Below are 23128 nucleotides of genomic sequence, written 5' to 3'. Positions count from 1 at the left end.
ACAAATTCAATCATCAGATAGATTATCCAGTAATAACGCTTCCTTATCACCAACTTTCACAGCTTATCCTGGGAGCTAAATTACTTTTGCATTTAAATTTGTAATATTTTATGCCCACCAATAAGCACACATAGTTATAACAGTGGAATATGAACAATTTGGTTTATACAGAAATGCACAGAAAAAGACTAGAGGGACACAAGAACACACCATTTTGGCTGTCAGAGGAGAAAACAAACAAACAAGCACCAAACAACCTTGTTAGGATTCTGGGTTACTTAAACAGAGACTTTGAAACCACCTTTAGAAAATGACAAATATTTTTTAATTTTCCTATTTCCTCCCTGCCATATAGGAGAGAAGCAAGTGAATGCTTATGTGTGGGCCTGGGTAACTGGGTAACTTAACCTGCAATGTAATCAGACAGACACAGAAGTCAAAGTTAGCTTACAACCAATGTCTCTTGTTCTGAAAAACCTCTGAAAGGCAGAAGTTTAGAGATTGTTATACTGAGAGAAAATTAAACTGAGACTTCTGTATCTCTTCAGGTTAGAGAAGTTTAGAGATTTACATGGAACAAAAAAATCAAGGTTGAAATCATGCTAAGGGCATGATTTTAATGTACTCGTTACAACTGTCAGCTATGGAAATGAAACTAGAAAGAAAATATGCCACCAAGGACGAATTATTTAATATGAACAGAAAAATATTTGTAAAGTCTTTCAAATAAGCTGACCAATAGCTGACTGATTGCTGATCAACTATTTCAGAGAATTCTAACTCAAAAGACAAAATTTGGTATTACAGCAGTTAACAAAAAATAAACATTCAAATGACAATGACAAGACATACAATAGAGAATTGACCATGCAATTGAGATGAGTAATGCAATATGTTCATTTTAAGTAGGAGAACTTAAAAACTCTCAAAATGAACAGTTACACATATCAAGCTGATTAGAAAAGTATAGATAACACACACTTTAGATCAAAGATATTCACTTATAGAACGTGGAAGAAATATCCTTCAGTACAGCAAAAATACCTGAAATTATTTCTTACTGACTTCTATGTATTAGAAAATGCTTTAATCTTTCAGTGGAGTCAAAAGAAACATTTCAAGAAAACAATAAATATTGCTACCACAGAAAAGTAATAAAGACCAAAAGGGTATATAACAGGTTTTCTTACCAGAATACATTTCACTGTGTGAATTGCACTAGGATCCTTATTGTTAGCTGCCCAGTGAAGTGGGATTTTTCCTTCAATATCTGGGATTCCAATATTTGAATCATGTTTTATAAGAAGTTTCACGTGTTCAGGGTTATTGTAGTAGGCACTCCAATGCAATGCAGTTTGCTGGAACATAATAATCACGTTTTACAAACATGGCACGAGAAGATGAAAATCAAAGTTAGTTAGAACTTGAAATATGATTTAATTATATTTTCACAGAGTAAAAAAATATTTGAGGTTGGAAGGGACCTCTGGAGATCACCAAGCCCAACTCTACTGCTCAAAGCAGGGCCAGCTAGAACAGTTTCAACAGGATACTTCCAGTCAGATTCAGAATGTCTTCACTATATCTCTGCACAACCTGCTCCAGCTTTGACCTCCCTCACGATGGAACAACAACAACAACAAAAAAAACACGTCCTTACTCAGTTTTAAATATCAACATTGTTATTTCTTGGATATCTAAGTGTATACACTGCCTCTTTCAATTTGATAGTTGCCAGCCAGCATGGTCACATTCCAGCTATTTATGCACATTTATAAGAGCTTTCCTCAACCTTCAGATATTTATAAACATTAACCAGACCCCCTCTCAGTCTTCTTTTCTCCAGGATGAACAGACCCAGGTTGCTCAGCCTTTCCTCTTATGGGAGATGCTCCGTGCCCTTTATCATATTTGTGGCTCTCTGCTGGATTCCTTCCAGAAGATCCCTGTCTTTATTTTTTAAACAGGAGTGCCAGAACTGGACATAGTATAGAGCTACAATCTGATATTCAACTAAAAAATCTAATTGTGTCTCTTTACTTTTAAAAGCCCTATCTTACCAGAGAAAAATAATATTCCTCCTCACTTCACAGTCACATCTTGTTCACGTCAACGCTTTTTGGCAGTACGCACATTTGTGAACAACTGTTTTCAAGGAAAAGTATTGGAAGAGTAAAACTTCATTAAAATTCTCTAACAAACACCTTGAGAACACACTAAGAATCGCAGTCACTGCCATTGAACCAGCTTGGTATGTTAGCATCACAAATACAAGGTCAAGTATCCCACTAATTCTCTGGTTTTGTTGCTCTTTTCTTCTTTTAATAAAAAAAAAATTAAAGATTAAAATAAGTTTTGTTATTTATATACATGAACTATATTATATATTTCAGGAGGGCTGCTCTAAAACTAACGCCTGCTATTTTAAAGCACACTGTCAGAGGGGGAGAAAATACTGGGCCTTGGTATTAAGCAATCATGTCCAGGTTAGAATAATCACTTGAAGCAGGTCTCAATACCAGAGCTGCACTATGCAGAAGAGCAGTGATCAGTTAGGTTTTCTTCTATTTAGATATCTCTCAGAATGTAATGGAGAACATGGACAGAAGTAATGGAAAAGCATATCAAAAGATTATTTTCTGCTAGAGGAAGACAGAACAGAATATTGACAGTAGACACTGACTTGTTTTGAACAAAGGCTTTGACATTGTCCTTTACCACTCAGAATTCCACAGGTTGAGTGCCACTGGATCTGATGTTGTACAGTTATAAAATTATACAGTTGATAAGGAAACAAAGGTTAAACAGATGTTACGTATGTAAGATTATCATGATAGAAAGACAATCTACAATAAATGGAAAATGCTCACCAATGTTGAAAGCTAGCAATAAACTCCACAAAAGAGTGATCTCCAGAGAAAGAGATCCCAACTTAGTGGTGGTCAGCCCTTAAATGAGATCTGGGAGAGGTGGAGCCAAGCTCCCCCCCCCCTCCGTTAGCACAGTTGAATTACTTTCACCTGTGCTCCTGCAGCTGACTCATTGCTTGCCTCAGGTGGTTAATCAGAGGTTCGGGCTGTGATCAACAGTTTCCCATACAAATATATATGGACCAACAGCAGGCCAATAAAACACCAGATAAATCCATATTGCTAATACCTGACAGTCAGTGCTTTTCATGTGTGCTCTCAATGTTCATCATTACAAAAGCAAATGTTAGTATATTAATAAGTAATCTACTCATCAGATACATCCTTCCCAATTGCCAAATAGTATAGGGTTATAAGAAGCAGAATTATTTTATTTCCCCATTTCCACCACTTTTCCCTACCTTCACACATCAGCAAAATGCTACATAGCACTTTGATTTGAAATTGGAGAGAAATAACTGCTGCAAGACAGCTGTGTCTACATTAGCATCCTTCAATAGTAAGATCAAACGTGTGAATTTACTACCTTATCCTTTACACCTCTGTAAAGGAAGAAGGCAAAAGGAGCCTATTCTTTGTGTTTGTTGCTTTAGATTGTTAATTTTGTACCATGATAACATAATATGATACTGACATTTTTTGTTTACTCAGGTGCTCACTGAGAGAGAGCTCATTCTAAGACATAACTAGAGAGGCTGAAAGAAGTAGTCTGAAAACTTACACCACATACAGTGACATATAGCCTAGCACCATAGCACGTTCAATCCATTGCAGTCTGTCAGAATATGAATTTAAAAACTTCTAGCAGTACAAGTTTGAAAAAAGCTAACATATGCTATCTCTTAAGTGAAGCTAAAGCTGACAAATGCATATGGGCATAAAAAGGTTTCACTACTTACAAACCAAAGCAGTTTCCTTTACTGGCTTCTCTCACAATCTACTTCTCAATCAATTGCCTACACAGAAATAAATGTAAAATACAGTTGTTCTGTGACATTTTCCGGAATAAATTTGACAATCTTGATGCACATAGTTACAATAAGGGAAATGAATAAGCTATGTGCCAACCAGGGTTGAACCTGCTGGTCTCTGTTCCCAAGAGTGCCTAAATTCCATCCTTGCTACTTTGACTACTCATGACAGGAACTGGAATAAAAGTGCTTTATGTTTTGTGGAAAATCTGGCAATACTTTAACACTGCTTTGGAAATCTGTTGAAATAAAGGCAAGGTTCCTAAAAGGTTTTGGCTGGTTTCCAGGTGCTTTTGTTAATTAATTATAACGTGGTCAGGAATCAGCATGACCTCTCCAGAGTGAATGCTGTAATTACAGCCAGGGTTTCCATGATACATGTTAGAACACCCTGGAAGGCAAACAGCTTATTGCTAGGGCACAGGCTGATTCAACACTATTGTCTGGAGAAGACAGGAGATTCATTTGTTGGAAACAGAGCTTGCAGATGGCTAATTCTATCATCAGGGAAGCAGAATAAGATAAGGATTTCAGAGTTTACACAATGAGACCGCTAGAAAGCCCAGTCTTTCAATACAATAAAAACACACTACATAAGATACAAATGATGATATGACGATGCTCACTAAAGCCAGTCTTGCCAAATTGGTATGTTAATCATGAAGTGATAGAAGTACGTGATTGGAGCACTGACATTTGATTCAATGGTAGATCAGTGCGTGATGGGAAGATTTTTTGCATGAGTTCCAAGATCACTTACAAACTGTAGAAAGACAGTTTTCTTCTGAATGTTTAAAAAGTCCCTATTCCTCTATTAAATTAAGTACTCCGAACACGAATGTAGGTACAATGAATTTTTACATTATTTAATCACGAAAATGTTAATATTGTTAATGGTCATCAGTATAATACCCCCAACTGTTGCTAACTCAAAGGATTTGAAAAAAATTTTTAATCTCCTGAAATAATTTTTTCCCATGCAAATGTTTTTTGCAACTTCAATTTCTAAACCCGCTACAAACATTGTCTTAAAATAAGTAATATTTTTACCTTGTTTCTATCCTGGGTATCCACTTCTCCAGGTGCCATGTGTTTTAGCAGCAAAGCTAAACATTTGGGGCTTTTGTGACGTGTAGTTAAATGTAACGGTGTCATGCCCTCTAAATCCTTCTGCATCCAGTTCCCTCTACGAGCCAGTAGAAGTTTCATGAAGCGGTAATTTCCCTGGGTAAGGAAAATTAGGAGAAATTTCAGTTTATAAAACAAAATGATGATACTGTTTTGATATATTTACTGTTGCATCACAATACTTTAAACAACAATAACAACACCTCTAAGATTTGGAAACCCATAATAAAGATCTTTAAGAAACCAAAACATTAAGTTCATATCTTCTGGTAGTGGAGTGTAAGACCCGGCTCACCATGTAACAACTGAAATAAAGCCATTAGATATGGTTTCAGCAGACAGACAGATATCAAATAAGGAATAAAACTAAATATAAGAAAGACTGCGATTTTCAAAATGAGAATAAGAAAAATAACACGGAATGATTTTGAAAGAGAAAATGAGCTCATCTGAATGAGTAAAAAGAACATGGGAAAAAGAGATTGTTTCTTATGATTTTAAACAGAGATCTGTATATGAGTTTTGATCTACTGTGTGCGTGATGAATGGATGGTACAGGTAGCATTGTAACATTCATTTCAAATACTTAACACTTGGCCAAAGTAACCTTATTCTGCTTCTGCAGTTAGTCGTCATTGACCCCTGCTCTCCATTGAAAGCCCTAAAAGCCCTACATCTGCCAAAAAATCTTACTGCAAACCTGTGTGCAAATTCAAACCTCTGTTGCCAGAGACAGTCAACAGCATTCACAGCAAGTTCAGCAAACAGTGAGCGACTAATTCTCTTTTTTTTCAGCTGGATATCACAGGCAGCATAACGTTAGCATTCTATCATTTTCACACACAGATACGCACCAAGGCATGCACTGACATACAAGTGCAGAACAGGAAAACGCTTGCACAGCTACTAATCCATGCAGAACACATACAATATGAATTAATAATAAATTTCAGGATGAATTAGGGAGAAGAAAACTTTCCATTATTACCACCATATTTTACAGGTAAATATAAGAAGAATTTGCAAAACTCATTAAAAAAGAAAAAAAGCTAGCAAAAAAATGCAGTGTATCATGCTGTGGTTGGCAACTATACTGGGGAAAGACAACATTAAATAACTCGAGAGAATATCAGACTTGGAAGAAATATAGCTGCTATTCTCTATCACAGAGGATAATACATTTGTTTTGTTTTCAGTATTTCCTACTCAATGTCCATACACACATGTGAAAGAAAAAAAACTCGATTTTCTCTTGTTGATGGATACCTATTGAAAGATTTACAAATATACTGTGCTTTCAGAATGAATTGAGTGGGTAAGAAGAATGAAAGTTAAAAGAATACATAAAACTAAGGGAACGCATTTTTATTGTTTGAGTTGTAACTAAGGAAACATGCATTTTCATTACTACTTTTCTTTCCCCGCATTCTATCTTATCTTTGCTGTTACCATTTTTCTACCAGTTACTACTACATTATTCTGTTGCATGCTTAGCCACCAACAAATACCCCTCCTTAGGAAAGGAATCTGCAGTAAATCCTCTCATTCTGAAACATGAAACATTCTGTTTCTTCCAAACAATTTATGAATTATTTATTTATTTATTAAAACATCACCAGAGATGACAACAATGAAACGACAATGACCTTTTACACTACTTATCTGCAGTTCTCCTCTTCCCTAGCAAAGTACTGGATGATGGGATATATGATACACGACTGAACCCAACATGGGCACACAGGTACAGGTAAAGAATCCCAGTAACATTCACCTTGAGTACTGTGTTGTTTTGGGCACCTCAGTACAAAAAGGACATGGAGGTACTGGAGCAGGTCCAGAGAAGGGCAGTGAGGCTTGTGAAGGGCTTGGAAAATCAGCCCTACAAGGAGAGGCTGAGGGAGCTGGGGCTGTTTAGTCTGGGGAAAAGGAGGCTGAGGGGAGACCTTATTACTCTCTTCCAGTATCTGAAAGGTGCATACAGTGAGAGCGGGGCAAGTCTCTTCTCAATGATGACAGGACGAGGGGAAATGGCCTCAAGTTGCACCAAGGTGAGTTTACATATTCAACAAATGTAGGTAATGTAACACATTCCAAGTGACATTGTTAAAGCCTGAATCTTAGGCTAACACAGAGCTCACCACAAATTACTGTAGTTTATTCTGTTTTCCGTGGAAGGTTTTATTCCACTATAACCTCTGAGAACCAGACAACTGGACTTGCCAGCAGAGCACTAGGCTGCATTTGGTAGAATCTTCACAACATTTGTAATGGATCTCTCCGATGCAACTGGGAGACAAAAGAACAACTACAATTTGTATTTACTAGGAACACCTCACTTTCTCTCCTTCTCTTAACTGCCTAAATACCAATGCTTTTCTAATTCAGAATTAAACTGAGTATAGTTCCTGTATTGTATACAGTTATCTTCCTGTGAAATGAAAATCAAATATGGACATTTGAGGTAACATCACATAAAACATAAAGGTAAAAACACAAATTACTGACTACTGTTTGTTAAAATAAAACACCAAGTGATGTGCATGAGTCATTATTATCTTAATACCAAGAAGCAATACTATTGAGACAAAGTTTTATCACAGATGACTCCTGGATATTCATTAGGTTGATAAAGCTCCAAACACTTTCCGAAATTACAGTTAACAGAAGACAGTAGGCAGGTACACTTAATAATACAGTGGGAATCAACCCTCCTGATCTCTTAATGTTTCTTCTCCCTGTACCACTTCTATTTTGTATAGTAAAAAGACTCAGTAAATTGATGTCCATTTCCTACAAGAGGTACGGTTCTAGAAGAAATTGGAAGAATAAAGGGAAGGGAAAAATAAGGGAAAATAATGAATGAGCGCAAGTATTTTGTGCAGCAAAGAGACATACAAACAAAGTATTTAACCACATTCTAGAGACACTTGACTGACAACGCAACAAAGCTTTGTGAAAATATACTTCTCACTCACTTCGTAATTTCTTGGTGAGTTAAGCTGGTCATTACACAACCTATGCTCTGATTAACCACTCCTCCAACTCTGTAGCATGGATATGCTTCTCAAGTTGCAATTTTCATCTCTGGATTTAACAAAAAATACTTCAGCATTTTATAAAAGAACTTTCCAGACATCAAAAGCACACCTATAGTTAGGCTACCACCACCTTGACAATAGTGAGCTAAAAAGGGCCAACATATGGAGGAAACATGGCTTATTTCCCTATTTATTGCTGAGACCATATTTTCAAAAAACATAAATAACCCATCTGAAATATTTAACATGACTTGGAAGATTGATTTGCAATAACTTATAATGTACTGCACGCGAGCTGACTACTAGAGCACAGCTCTAGTGATGATTTAAATGAATATAAGGGTTACTAGAGAATTAGAAAAAAGGTAGCCCAGCACTTATAGAGCTCCCTGGTAGACACTGCACGGCTCACTCAAAAGAATGTCAGGCTGTTAAGCTGTGAAGATGTAACTTGTGTGGATTTAATTCAAAATCAGAAAAGGGCTTTGCTAGTACTGGGATAAGAAAGATCAAAAGAATGTAAAACAACTCACAAGTACAACTCCTTACAAAGGAGGTGGGTTTTTAAGGCTCTCCACTGAGACAGTCATAAACCCTGAAGATGTAGTCAGGGTATATAACTCCAGCAAAACTGAAATACTAGAACTACGAATCAGATGTGAAAGTTAAAACTGAGCCTCTAGGTTACAGAATTCAATCCTCCACCATCATAAGGAGTATGATTTCCAATTATTTTCAGTAAATTCACAGATATTTAATTGGAACTAATGTGTTGCTCTATTCACGTTCTTCTCAGTTTCATCTTAATTAAGGGTTCCCCTTCTCCCCTCCCCTTTCAATCTTCCTACCTATTAAAGTATAACATAGGTTTTAAAACCTAAACACAAGCATTAGTCTTCTCAATTCAGTAATAAAGGCTAAGCCCTATGTTTCCCTCAAAATATTGCTAGTCCTCTGCATTCATTCTGGCTTGAACTCATTTTTTTTGAGCACAAGTAAGAAGAGATTACATAGGCCCCACTATGTAGTCTACTGAATGGCAGAAATACTTCTCTATTGCTAGTGCAAGTATCTCGGCAGACAAACCTAGAAGTACATTCACCTCACCAATCAATCTATTAGCACACAGATGCCCTTCTGCAGTCAGAATAAACTTTTGTCTCCGTGCTTGTGAAACCGCATTAGAGACCATCACGTTTTCAGCCTATTTTAGTATTCTCCTATTCCTTCTATTTCAGTATTCTCTCCTAGTATTCTGAACACGCAAATCCTGTCTTCAACTGATAATAATGCCTTATCTTGTCCTTCAAAAAAGTACTACTTGTGATGCCAAGTTTCTTAATTAAAAATATTGACTAATACTAGATTCAAGTGCATCTGTTGAGGAATTCTAATATATTCCTTCCTATCTCATAGTGCATATTTCAACAGTACTTGCTTTCAGCTTATTATTAAATTATTTACCATACTTTATGATAAGTGCCCTAATTTTCCATTTAACTGCAATTTTCCACCTAGCACAACACTTAACGCTTTTGTACGGGCCTAACAAAGGCTATCTGCTGAATTTACATCTAGAAAATCAGTTAGCAAAATGTCAGGTTAGTCTTGGAGAACATTCAATAAAGTAGCGTACATCTTTCATTGTTTTCTATTTACAGTTATAGACCTATCCCTTAGAAACCTACTTTACATCCTTGCATATTACTGAGGTCAAACAAACTACTTTTCTCTGTTACTTTTCTTGCAATATAAAACATTACTTGCCAGTATTCCAAACAAAGGACTCCAAAACCCACATTCTGCGCTTCCATGATTCCTGACGAATGTTTAGTTGATTAGAAGTATTTTTCATTTTGTCCCTTGCTGTTTCTGTACCGTTAAAATGAGACTTACCAACTTCAGACATTAACGATTAACAGCTCCTGACACAACAAATGGACATAACTAAGCCCACACAGTGAGCACACAGAACATTGTACACAAATGGAAAACAAAAGACACCACCAAAGCAGGGAGAGCAAAGGTCTGGTGGTTTAAAAGGAGTGCACTCCAGAGAGCAGAGAGGGAATAATGATACAGCAAATTCACCATCTGTGACAGAAGGAATTTAGGATATCAGATAATTATACATATTTTAATAATGTATCAGCTTACTAAATTTTGATTTTAGAAATACATTATTAAGTAGCTCTTATGTCAAACGTTTTATTACTATTTTCTCTATATTCTTTCATAAAAAGAGAAACTATTTAATAATCAATAACTCCTCTTCAGTGGAACATAATTCACTAATTTTTACTCTTTCCAAAAACAAATCACAACACTACTAAGTTATTATTGCTGAGTTAATTGCAAACCTATAACAAATCTGCTTTTCTAATACTGCATCAGTCACAGTATGGCTAATGATAATACTTTTAAATTATACTATTAGTGTTTTAATTTTCATTTTTAAACTAGTACATCATACTTAAGACAATATAACTAAATACAAAACCACAACCTGAGAGTAGGAAAACAATTACATCACAGCTTATTGCCTACACGTTCACTTACATACACAGTTTATTTGGTTTAGATCCAATCTGGGACAGAACCATAGTTGGAATCGTACATGGAAATTCAACTCGTCTGGCCACTCACCTGCTTTTCCAAAGAAAATCCTCAAATCCATTATTTCTGCCCCAAATACATTATTTGATATTTTAAGATGATAAAAAGTCAGATGAGATATTAGCTTTTTAAACCCGAGACTCCTTAAAAGTAATCAGGATCTATAATAGAGTTAAGATATAATCTTTGTTATGTCAGACACAGAGCTATCTATAATTTCAACAGTGACATGCAAGTCTCTTAGATCAGTATATATCTACAGGGTGACAAATACTGAACTGTGCTGTGCGCTCAGATACTCACTGGGGCAAAACACACAAAACACACAAGCATTCCAGCATTTAGCATAAAATCTAAACAGAATATAGCAGAATTTGCATTGCTTTTGCATGCTTTGCCAACAGACTAGCACAGATCCTACAGCTGAAGCTGAGAAAAACTCTTTGCTATCAAATGCTTTCAAGAAGCAGTGAGAGTCAAAGAACTTGAACTCCTGAATTGTTGGCTAAGCCATAAAAGGTTGAAGATCCATTTGTGAGTTTCCTCTTTTAAAACAAAAATGGCAACTGAAGTTATTTTGTTCACGTTCACTGACAGTGTAGAAATTGCTGTCTTTGACCTACCTGGTCTTACAGAAGATAATCTTACTATGTATGCAAGCATGCATAGTTAAACTTGCTTTTTCTTCCCAACAAGTAAGTGCAGCAGAGAGGATGCTTCACTCCACATAACAACTTCATCACAGACTTTCAAAACCCAAGAGTCACAATGTCTTTGGAAAGAGGCTGTACAGATGCTAGCTAACACTTTCTTTTGAGGCTGTTTCATCTATCAGCATCCTTCTGAGAAGTATGTTCCCAGAACGACTTAGAATGACATGGAGCATATAATGGACTTTCTGTCATCAACACCTGTCAGTTTTAGTAGCTTTTCAGGGAAGAAACCAAGCACTTAGCTGTGACTATCATATTTCTAATTATATATATATATGTATATATGTAAACAGAATATTGTTCCAGAAGAACAAGAAATTAAAATATCAAAAGATGTCATTTTATATGCTTCTATTATCAGCTAACTGCCAGAAATCTGACAAGAAATCTTCAGAAAAGTTATTAAAATATCGGCTGGCAAGTAAAAATGTTAATTAAATTTCAAATAATTATTTAGAGTTAAAAATTAAGAAAATGTGTGTTTTGAATTGAACGATTTAAAAAATGTATGATATAGTGAAACTTCTTTATTTCGAGTCTGGTTACAATGACTATTAGCACTGTATATATGATTGCACCATTCCGAGACTCCTTGAATACCACAGCTCATTTTAATATTTGAACAGTTCTGGGGAAGAGTGCAATCAATACAGCTACTTAGAATCTCAATTTCTAGTTAAGTGAGTAAAGTCACCATCAAAATGGCAGGCTGTCTCTCCAGTTACGACATACTATGCTGCCATGTAAGTTCAAAACATAATATTGTTAACTGAGCAAAAAAGCTTATGACTGTTTATACATTTTTAGTATTTTAAAACACTAATACATTCTAATATAAATTTTAATTGCTATGTATCAAGAATACACAAAATTAGAACCACAGACAAGCTCCTAGTAATTTTTTTTTTTGCTTCGTGTCTTCAACAATAAATATGATTTTGATATGTAGACTGTGAATAAGGAAGGAATCAGGAACATAGAATCATAGACTGGTTTGAGTTGGAAGGGACTTTTAAATTACATCTAATTAAAGCTCCCCCCAACATAAGCTGGGACGCCTCCTTCTAGTCCAGACTGCCCAAAGCCTCATGCAACCCAGCCGTGAACGTCTTCAAGGATGGAGAATCCACTTCTCTTTTAGTTTAAAACCATTACCCACTGTCCTACTACTATACACTCTGATGAAGAGTCTATCCTCAACTTTCTTGTATGTTCCTTTATGTATTGGAAGATCACGAGACCTCCCCAGAACCTCTTCCAGGCTGAACAAGGCCAACTCCCTCAGCATTTCTTCACAGAAGTGTTCTAGCTATCTGAGCATCATTGTGACCTTATGCTATTTTACCTATTTCAGCAGTAGTTCTTAATATCTGGACTAATCATTCTTCATTTAAACATGGAAGGTACAAAAATGCATCCCTACTGAAAATGCACCAAATGAGAGGTTGAATAATTCAAAGGATTTCATTAATTTAAAGTACGGAAGTCTGGAAACACAAGGATGCTTTGATGTCTTCTGTGCAGCAAACCACCAGCAGATTTACATATGTGAAATAATTATGTCAAGTAAACTATGGCAAAAACACTACCAAGTTTGACACTGGGTTTAATCCCAAGAAGTACCTTTTAGCATCTTTGTAAGCAGCATACTAGTTTCACAAGTAAAAACACTCTGAATAGCTGAAAACCTTATTTACCACTTTCCAAGTTGATCACGTCCATCCAGCTGGCAAAGCATCTCAGGCAATACATCTGCCAACAATATCAGTAGGACTTGAGAGCAGTTGTATCAGATGTTTTGACTGAAAGCAAGGCAGTGTCTGAACTTTGAGCACTTCTTCCTAAAGCCTCTTGCAAGATTGGCTTCAGTATTTTGGTTTCCATAGGAATGGACTGAGCTATCAACTGGCATACAGTCAGAGAATACAATAGAGACAAAAAGCGACCAGTGTTGTAAAAACTAAGGTAAAACAGCTTCCCAGCATAAGTTAAAAGAAAATAGGTGCTTACATCTTACAGTCCTTGAACTCATTTATCTGTGGCCTGTACTTGCTTTTTTTGTGTAGTGTTTTCAGCTCTTCAGCTCTTGAATTTTATAGTCTACCTATAGAAATTAGCCGTTTTCATTTAAAAAATACTTCAAGTATGAAAATGCAATTAGCATTCTAATTTCCACTTGATCTCAGTTCTACTGTTACTCACTTGTTTTCCCACAGCAATCTTTTGACACTCAGCACAAATATCCAAAAGACAGCCTCTTGGTGTTTGTGAGAAAACCTGACACACATCATCCATATTTACAGCATCACTGCCCACTTCTTTGGGAATACTCTACAAACAAGTTTTAAGCAGCAACTGAAAGATTTGTTAGCAAGCACTGATCTCCATCTACAGAAAAGGAGAGCTGGAAAATATTTGTTACATTCACTTTCTTCATCTGAATGGCTTTAAGTTAAACTGCATTGAAGTACAAGTAGTTTTAAAAGGCTAATGCATCCCTTAGATAAAGTAGCCTTCCTTTTCAAAACTGCGTTTTCCTACATTCACATTCTTCACATTCTTCTCCATTCCTAGTAAAGTTTGGATTGATACCCTTATTTGTAGCATTATTTCCATTTTCAGTAAATACCTGTATATCTTACATAATTGCTGATGCTTTGCAAACGTCTGTTAACGATTATTTAGATGTACACTACCTAATGTCTCTTAAACTGCCAGTTCTAGAGATGCAAGACAAGTTAGGATGGTTGTTCAAAAGCATTTTCTTAAGACAAAGAATGCCTATACAAAAAACTGAATAAGCACATACTCTAAGAAGACAAAACTCTGTCAAATATCTTAAGCTATGTAACAAACCATCATGTGAAATAATTAAAAAATTACGTAACAATTTCTGTTCCATAAGAAAAGGTCTCCAGCCACAGTGAAATTTCCAGGATTATTAAAGAAGCAGAAAACTCATGTAGTAAATAACCTTTAACAGCACAAGCTTACCCCTACTTTAAATAATTACAGAGTTTGTATATAAACACATTATGATATTTCACAGCTTCCTGAAATACTACAGCAAAGCATGAGATTAAAGAAGATCTACTCACAGTACTGGGAAATAAACCAAAGCCTTAGTAAGCTATTCAGACCTCATCTTAACATTAACTAAAGTACTGGATTTGTTTCTCTCTGCTCAAGTGCAGGCGGATAAAACAATAGGTCAAGCTTGGTTTTATTGCAAGTGCTCCTAAATCTGCACCATATTTGTGGAACAAGAAAAAACAAAACAAACAAAAAAAACAATGTTCTGTGCACACGTAGATTTATATTTAAATATTTCTATTGGAAGACTACATATATAGTTGTTAATAATAAAACAAAGCACTGAATATTTCAGTAGCAATAATTCCTCCAATAAGAAAGGGTAACGTTCTTTATTAATAAAAACCTAAGTGTTCGAAATAGATCTACAAAGAAACCAAAGAGACGATTTTAATAGAGAAATTGAATCTATATTTTAAGAAATGCTATTGATTTTTGAGAAACTACTGAATTTACACACGCCACTTTGAGAGTGATTCCTCTAATTCTCTTTCATCAACAATTTAACCTACTGTTTACAGACAAAAAAAAGAGAGACAAATGAAAAACAAGTGCTCCTGGAGTTTGTGGCTGGCCATAAGATCTAGATTTGTATTTCAAATACCTTCTACTGCAACAGCCTTTCATTCTGAAGCCAGCCTATCTAGCACACTATTGATTCAATTGACAAGGCTGAGCATCAGATTAAGGATGTGTCAGTCACCTGATAGAAGATTCCTGGAGAATTCAGCAGAAAAGTGTCATGTTTCAAAATGATCTGTTCCGGGTACTACTTGTATTAAAGAGAATGTGGAAATATTCCATACAAAACCAATTCCTTTAAATTAATAATCAGTGGCAACAAATACCTTCACTTTTTGCTACAGAAAGCCTGAAAAAAAAGTCACCTCATTCAGAAAGAAATCATCAAGCAGCTCACAAAACAAAACTAAGCCAAACTGATGAGCTAATACTAGCAATAGTCCGGCTTGAATTTGTCAGTGACAAATCTGGACACAAACAAGTAAGTGGTTTCTCAGTCCTAACAACAATTTTTCTTCTTGCAACCATTAAAGATCAGTCGTGAGGTCAGCTGTGGAGGGATAATTAATGCAGGAATGATGTTTTGGAAAGGACACTCAAACAGGGAGATGCCTTTGCCTGTAAATCTATTTTGTAAGATAGACGCCCGGCTGCAAACATCAATGTCCTGGGAGAAGAGCTGGGGACCTCTCTTGTGCACTGACGGATGCCACAATGCTACACATGGTAAAGGAACAACAATAAGTGAAACAGAATGAAATCTACTCAGATAAACTCACAACACACCAAGTATAGTACCATATTCAGTAAGAAGCCCATTTTTAAGGCGCAATCATTATTTACAGGTTCAAATGCTGAAGAAATTTTCACCTATTATTTGAAGAAAATAAAACGAGAGAGATATCGTTGATAAAAGTATGTAAAGCTAATCTAGCACTTGAAAAGTCCTTAAGTCAACTTAAAGCAGCTATACATCCAACAATGTGGAACAACATCCTGTCAAAAACCACCTCTGCGCCTGCCTGAACAAAGTACTTGCTTTGATGGGTCCAACTGTCCTAAAACATGTTTATAAGCTGTTCAGCTCTAGTCTGCCTTCCCAACAAAATCTGAGTCTTTTTTTTTTTATTATTATTTTTTTAAACAACAGAATCCCTTTATTGTCTTATTTATTCTCTTCTATCAGCCTGAAAAATTATTGCTATGGAAGTGGAGCTAGAAAAGATCAGATAATAATGTGGAAGCTGTCAGCACAGATGCTCTTCTAAATTTTACTCACAGAAGTACGAAAGTGAATTTAATAAATGAAAATAAAGTAATTCTACCAGCTGGCTGTATAGATATTTAAGATATCATTCCATATGCTATACAGAATTAGTTCCTTTTTGCCGGGGCTTTATCACAAGGAGAGTTTCTTTATGTTCTTAATCCATGACTTCAAAATCTTTTAGAAAATCACCCTAGTTGGATTTTTTTTTTCTTATTATTTTTTAAATGAAATCTGAAATGCTTGAGCTCAAGACTGCTCAAATGAGGCACTGGTATGATCATCTTTGGCAGACTGGATTGTCAAAAAGCTTACTTCAAGCATGGGAAAGATGGTGAAAGTAGATACAAAAGCAAAGCAAGACAGATTAGCTGTGCAAGAAACACAGCAGAGATGTAGAGTAGCGAAATTATATTGTGCTAGAAAATGAGAGGAAAGAATTTGTACAATAAAAGTAAGTCAGTCAGGTTAATGAAAATAGCAGTGACACTGAAGGAGAAGAGAAAGAAAGCAACACTGAAGGAGATGTTCTAGTTTGATAAAGAAGGGGATAAAATGGAGAAGCAGCAAATCATTGTCATGGTAATACACTTGTCCATTAAAAAAAAAAATACTCAGAAGGGCAAGGATTTTAGTAACAAATACTGGATAAAAATAAAGGAAGATACTGAGTTATGACACACTTTTCACTATAGTAAAGTTTTTATTTGTTATTTTAAGGTCATCAGTAGTTAAGGATGCTAGTTCCATGAAAGAGATGGCTGTTATATAAAGCGTGACTTTAGCCAAGCACTGCAGAAAAGCCAGCAAAGGAGTTACACAGAGGGAAAAAAGATACCAGCATTTTTCCAGCTAAGACTTGATTTGAATAGAGCAACACAACAAAATTAGGAAGATAGCAAGCATTATTCTAGTAATTTTATAAACAAAATCCTCTTTTAAAATCTAGCCCAATTATTTATTTATTTTTTTTCCTGGTAAATACTAGTTCTGTAAACCTTCTGAGACATTAATACGAAAAAAAATTGTTTGTTTTACTAACGTAGTCCTGCTTTTATTGGATTTGTTTTCTTCAAAAGAACACAAATCTTTCTCCAAAAAAGCAAGCAGAGAGCAAGGAATAAAAATGAAATGATGAAATTCAATTGACAGTACTCTGCAGCACTTGATAATAGTCCTTACTCCACGTACAGCAGCACTGAAACAACTGCTTTTATCTCAAGAAAGAAAAATAAAAAGAAAAAAATATATATCAAAAAAGAGGTCCTATTAGGCTGCCAAATCTTTACAACAAAAGATTAATAGTTTCTTCTTAGCTTCTGCTAAGTGATTTCCCCCATTGGTAGTTCTTTTCCTTCTCTATGTCATAATCTTGTGTGTTTCTGTTTCCCACCTGAGAAGTTAGCTTGCTTTTTCGCAAGACACAAAACCAGTCTGACTTGGTACCAGGCTGCCAAATCTGTCTCAAACGAATTCTACACATGCCTGCATAAAAAAGAGAAAATGCATATGCTATGCATCCTCATTAACTGGAGAGATATATAATTAAGCATGAGGGGGTTAAGCTTACATTAGCCTATTCTACTTTTCTATCTATTACTTTTTAAAAAGCTTTCATATGTCTTCTTCCTTGTTTCTGAAAGCTAACCATCCCTTCTTCCTTTCAGCGAGGCTGACATTTGACAGCTTAACATAGCTGACAGGGTTACCCAACAGCCCACCCTCCCTATTCTCAATCCAATTAGACCTCTAATCCTCCAGATGAAAGGCCCAACTACTCACGTTCCTCATGACAACGACAGCTATTGATTATTTGTCACTACAGCTAACACCTTCTCTGTCGAGGCCACTCTGACAGAAGCAAACCTACCAAATTAGACAGCACTTTATCTGCCCTGGAGGCCAAATGGCACAACAAGTAAAGGCTAATAAATGGTATAAAAATGAACAAATCATAACATTATGACAGGTTGATCGTTGCCAGCAGCTTCACAGCTCAAGCTTGATGCTCTGTTAGACCTGTTCCTTCCCTTTTCTCTTCCACTCATGCTCCAACTTTGACTGAATTAAAGGCCAGAACAATTAAGGCATTTGACCAGCAAAGATAAGCTAGGATAGAAGTATCATCAAGGGACACAAATGTCAATAGCAGACTACCGTTTGTCAATAAAAACATTCCAGAGATGCAAATGCTCATGACTCTGCTCTCCACTAGGTTGTACTGATTCCCTTTGTACAGAACTCTTCACAAACTCATGGAGAAACTCTGCAAAAATTAACCCTGGAAACTCCAGCTTGAGGTAGGAAACGTACTTAGCAGACAAGGACTCACATCATTAAAAAAGGAACCCCAAGCTACAGGACAGAGATGTTACTGTTACCATCTCAACTGATTTCTACACAATTTTCTGTATTTTTTTTCTTCTCTCCAGTGGGGTAATGTTAGCCAGAAACACATATTTTTAATTCATCATTATAAGTTTTCTTAAATTGACACTCAAGAAAAATAATGTATGTTTCTAGAACAACATACATATGCTTCCACAAGCCACACTGCTCCACAGCAAACTCCAAAAGCAGTAACAGTGATCAGAGGCACAGCCTCTCAACTGACAGAAAAAGAACATATATGGAAAATCCCAAGCCCCCATAACCCCGAGAGCATTGTTAAGATCACGCAATTACAGGAATAGTGTGAGTAAAAATATGCAGGTTCTTGAAACAGTTAAAAACCAATTAACACTGTCCTAGTATAATTAGTCAGCTTGCTTGTCAACTCTGGCAAAAAGAATGTGTTTTCCAGTTATGTACTTCTACACTTCTGAAGTTACTTACTAACAATAAAATAACATTCAATAAAATGACATAAAGATTTAAAATGAAATAAAAGCTTCTTTGGTTTAAGCAGACAGGAGACATGAGTATCTGCTATTCTAATATGGAAAAATCTGCAGTTTAACTGAAGAAGATATTGCTGTGCAACATCTACACTGCCTAGATGCCTAGAAAACTAAGTACAAGGGCAGCATAATGCTATATTTTAAGGTCTAGACACTACAAAGATGTATTCCATATTAATAAATAAATAAATAAACATATTATTTGTCCTCAGACCACTGTAACTTCTCAGGTTTACAAAACAGTCTTGGTGGTGAACATGTATTTATTAACTGATGCAATCATACACGGACGGTTAAACTCTTTGAAGATGTGTATTTCACATGTATCATCATAGCTGAGTAACAAGTGATATCACATAAGCAATATCATATAAGTAATATCATAAAATACAGATATTAAAACAAACTGTGGGCAAACAGAACCCTTAACGTTGCCGTAAAAAATGAACCTAAAAGACATTTAGATAAATTGGGTCTCATAAAATGCACGTAAACTGGTAAAAAAAAAAACACAAAAAACAACCCGAAAATTTGAAATTGTACATACCACTTCTAGGAATAAAGTTAAATTATTATTATACTTCTCAAAAATGTACTCTGAATATAATAAATCTTATATTCTGAAAAGATAACTATTTGGATTTTCTAATGTCTTCATAAAACATTTCTCAGATATATTTTTATTTTCAGTTTTTAAAACCCATCAAGGTTATTTTTTTCTTTTCTAAAGCTTCAGAATTTATCAAATTCAATTGCCACAAAACTATCTGTGCTGAAAGAGACCTCTAGTGGCAGATGCAGCTGAACTCTCTACACCAAGGACTACTGAATAGAACTCCTGCACTGGCAATGGGGAGGGAGCCCACTGTATGCTCAGGAGCTATTTTGGATTTCCAACACAAAAATTCCCTTATTGTCTGTGTTAGCAACCTCCTACTTACTAGAGGTTATATGCGCTGCACTACTTAGCAGACCCCAATACTTTTTCCATGCACAACTTGTTTACAGAGCAAAGGAATACATACCATTCTCCCAATTTGATTTTGTCTACTCCTTTAGTAGTATACTCATTTGGACCTTTCATTTTATGTCTCTCATTTTTATATCTTTAGCTATGATGGCTAAAAACCCTGGTGCCAAGCAATGAAGAAAAACTAATATTCTTGATTTCTAGTCATACCAGCAAAATCTGTAGATGCACATTGGATGTATTTGCCCAGTGTGTTGTCTCTTCTATGAGCATTTCTGAGTTCTCTTCTGGACAACTTATTTATGATATTTTGTTAATCACTGTTATTTTTGGTAAACATCAATCTTTTCCATCATTATAGGTAAGAAACAGAAATCATACATCACTACAACCTTCAAACTGTGTTCCACAGCATTTAGCTGAGAATCATGTCTGAACATCCTTTACTTATCACAAGAGTTAAACTTTTCATCTTCACAAAAATCATAGATGCACTTGTTTTTTTTGTTCTATTTTTAAATCAGGTTTGTAATCATTATGACTAGAACAAAATCCTTCAAAATAGGGATGCTACAGTGAAGGCTATCAGTCCACAATTTCAGCTTTCAAAAAGTACCCCAGGCAATGGAGCACAACATGCATGTCTGCATTTAAATGAAAATCATTACACTTTTCCAATAAATATACTTTACTATGTAGTATTTAAGTAAACATTCCACACGTGCCATTGCTGCACATCCTCACATTAAATCTTTCCCATCCACCTTCAAGTTTTGCTTCTACCATTCTACGTGAGGAAAACTAGTATATTACTATTACAAATGGCAGCAGATAGACACACACGCTTGCCTATAGCAGACTACTGAGCAAATCCATCAGACAGATGGAGTATAATGCATTTTAGTGCCTCAGACAGCTTTATTTCTTCTCTTTCACTATACAAACCTATCCAAAGTCAATGACAGATACCACTTTTTTTGCTGTTATTTGGGCATGTGGTGATTCCTCTGATGCATAAAATGACTGCTGGAAAGCAGGTACATTCAGGGAGGTAGTCACAAATTGTAAGCAGCATTTTCAAAAATACTTTATTAGAACCGGTAAGTTTAGCAGCCAACAGTCACTAAAATAATTTTTAAGTCAGTTTTACTGCCACAGCCAATAGACAAATTTATCACTGCAGCCTACATAGAAACAGCGTCTGATCTCTAGCTACACTGAAATTCTAATCTAGATCTTGAAGTTAAAAAGCCTGATTTCACATAACCTTTAATTAAATCCATAATTTCACATAACCTTTCCCTAAACTGTGATTTTATACTAACATAAAACTAGTGAGAAAACAGATTCAGATGTCTTGCTATTTCCTGTGTGAGTGAAATCAGACTTGTAAAAACAGTATTTCTGAAGTTTTAACTTCTGCAGACAAGAGCACTGGCTGGACTTTAACCCACAGTTTGACAGCAGAGTTGGTTAACTGCTAGATACTAAATGACTAGAGGCTTAGTACTTAATGAATGATCAACATGTATGCTCTCGTACTGTTATGACGGCATGACAAAGTGCATAAGCTGAAAATGTACTGCCTGAATATATGAAAACTGTATATCAGTCTTTCAGCGCCCAAATCAAGGTCTCCACACCAGCAAAACTGTTATTAAGCTTTGAAAGAAAGCTGAAGAATCCATAGGAAACTGGGCACCATTTGGTTTCAATTGAGCTGCTCCATAGAGTTTACCACAAGTGACTTAGAAAGCCTTCCCTGTCTTCTTCACACCTTTGGTACAATAATGAATCAAGATTAAGAGTTTCTGAAGTTGAAAAATGCACAGGACAGTTTTGTGATCATTCTCTTAATATCCAGTGTTGCTTCCTAGAATCCTCTTAGACAAATGACTTTCTCTGTAGCTACATACCAAATAGCTTCCCTGTCTAACACTGGTTTCTACAAGATACTGCCTTGTGTATTTCAGTAAGACACAGTGCAATTAGAGATGGTATGTTGGCAAGCTGATCTTCCTTAGAAAAGAACAACTGCTGATTTCAAGATGATAATCTCAGACTTCAATATTTTGCTCAGTGATCCTTAAAACAATACATACTTACGCAGTGGCAAAGTACGTCTAAAGAAGACTAATGCAGACAGACAAGATACTGAAAGAAAGCCACAGCTTCTATTTATCAGATACAAAAAAACTTCAAAAGGCTTTCCTTGTCCTCCTCCTTCAGCTCAAATGGAAAGCTGCTGAATTCTTAACATCAGGTTTTAACATTCTTTTATTTACTTATTTATTTTTAATTTATGGTGTCAAGGGTCATTTAATAAATTCCCGCCTCAAACTGTCCCTGGCTATTTTATTCTTCTTCCTCAATGATGACAGAGCAGCCTAAATCAGACCTCTGTAACAAAATGAGTGATTTGTTTGTTTTTCCCTAAACTTTTCCTGTAGTTATTTTTAATCGTTTGTGGATTGCAGCACAAATCAACAGCAGCATCAGCACAGCCAATAGTGAATAGCATGTAGAAGCATGGGAACTTACACTCAGTAGGCAGAAAATGAATCATGGTTTTGTAGAGTTCATTTTCTGTTGACTCACTGAACAGAAAGCAGTTCTGAAGTTGTGAAAAGTGGGTGGGAGGGAGGAAGGGGATGGGCAGGACTAACCCTCTTGCTGATAAACAGTATCTAGACTAGCTTATCTGTAATGTCACACACACAAGAAACAGTGCCTTATATCCCTAAGCATCTTCAGGCTGCAGTCACAATAAAGAATCCTTTGCTCAGGAAAGTAAACATTCACATCAATTGTTTTCTGTAGCTTACTTAAACACAAAGGAAACTGCATTCCTGCAGGTAAAAAATAATAAAATCACCTATTCATAGTATCATATCATAGTATCATAGTATCATAGTATTGTGCGAGTTGGAAGGGACCTTAGAGATCATCGAGTCCAACTCCCGGGATTCGAGCCCTCTGT

The 23128-nt window shown here is 35.8% G+C and overlaps 1 protein-coding gene across 6 annotated transcripts in view; it reads right to left on the bottom strand.

The window, feature by feature from the left end:
- The window catches only part of INVS (inversin), a 76881-nt gene that overhangs the window by 41313 nt on the left and 12440 nt on the right, over window positions 1–23128 (bottom strand). For 5 of the 6 annotated variants that reach the window (XM_072329768.1, XM_072329764.1, XM_072329767.1 and 2 more), the window contains 2 exons: window positions 4952–5125; window positions 1191–1358 (listed from right to left, as the gene is read on the bottom strand). Coding sequence is in view for 3 of the 6 variants with exons in the window: in XM_072329764.1 (XP_072185865.1) it covers window positions 1191–1358; window positions 4952–5125 (342 nt within the window). In the remaining 3 variants the exon portion in view is untranslated. Of the gene's footprint in view, window positions 1–1190; window positions 1359–3829; window positions 3887–4951; window positions 5126–23128 lie in introns of those variants that run through there. The other variant, XM_072329769.1, reaches the window with a different exon arrangement.

Source organism: Excalfactoria chinensis, chromosome 2 (assembly GCF_039878825.1).
Source record: "Excalfactoria chinensis isolate bCotChi1 chromosome 2, bCotChi1.hap2, whole genome shotgun sequence".
Classification (NCBI taxonomy): domain Eukaryota; kingdom Metazoa; phylum Chordata; class Aves; order Galliformes; family Phasianidae; genus Excalfactoria; species Excalfactoria chinensis.
This window is presented reverse-complemented; position numbering and strand designations above follow the sequence as displayed.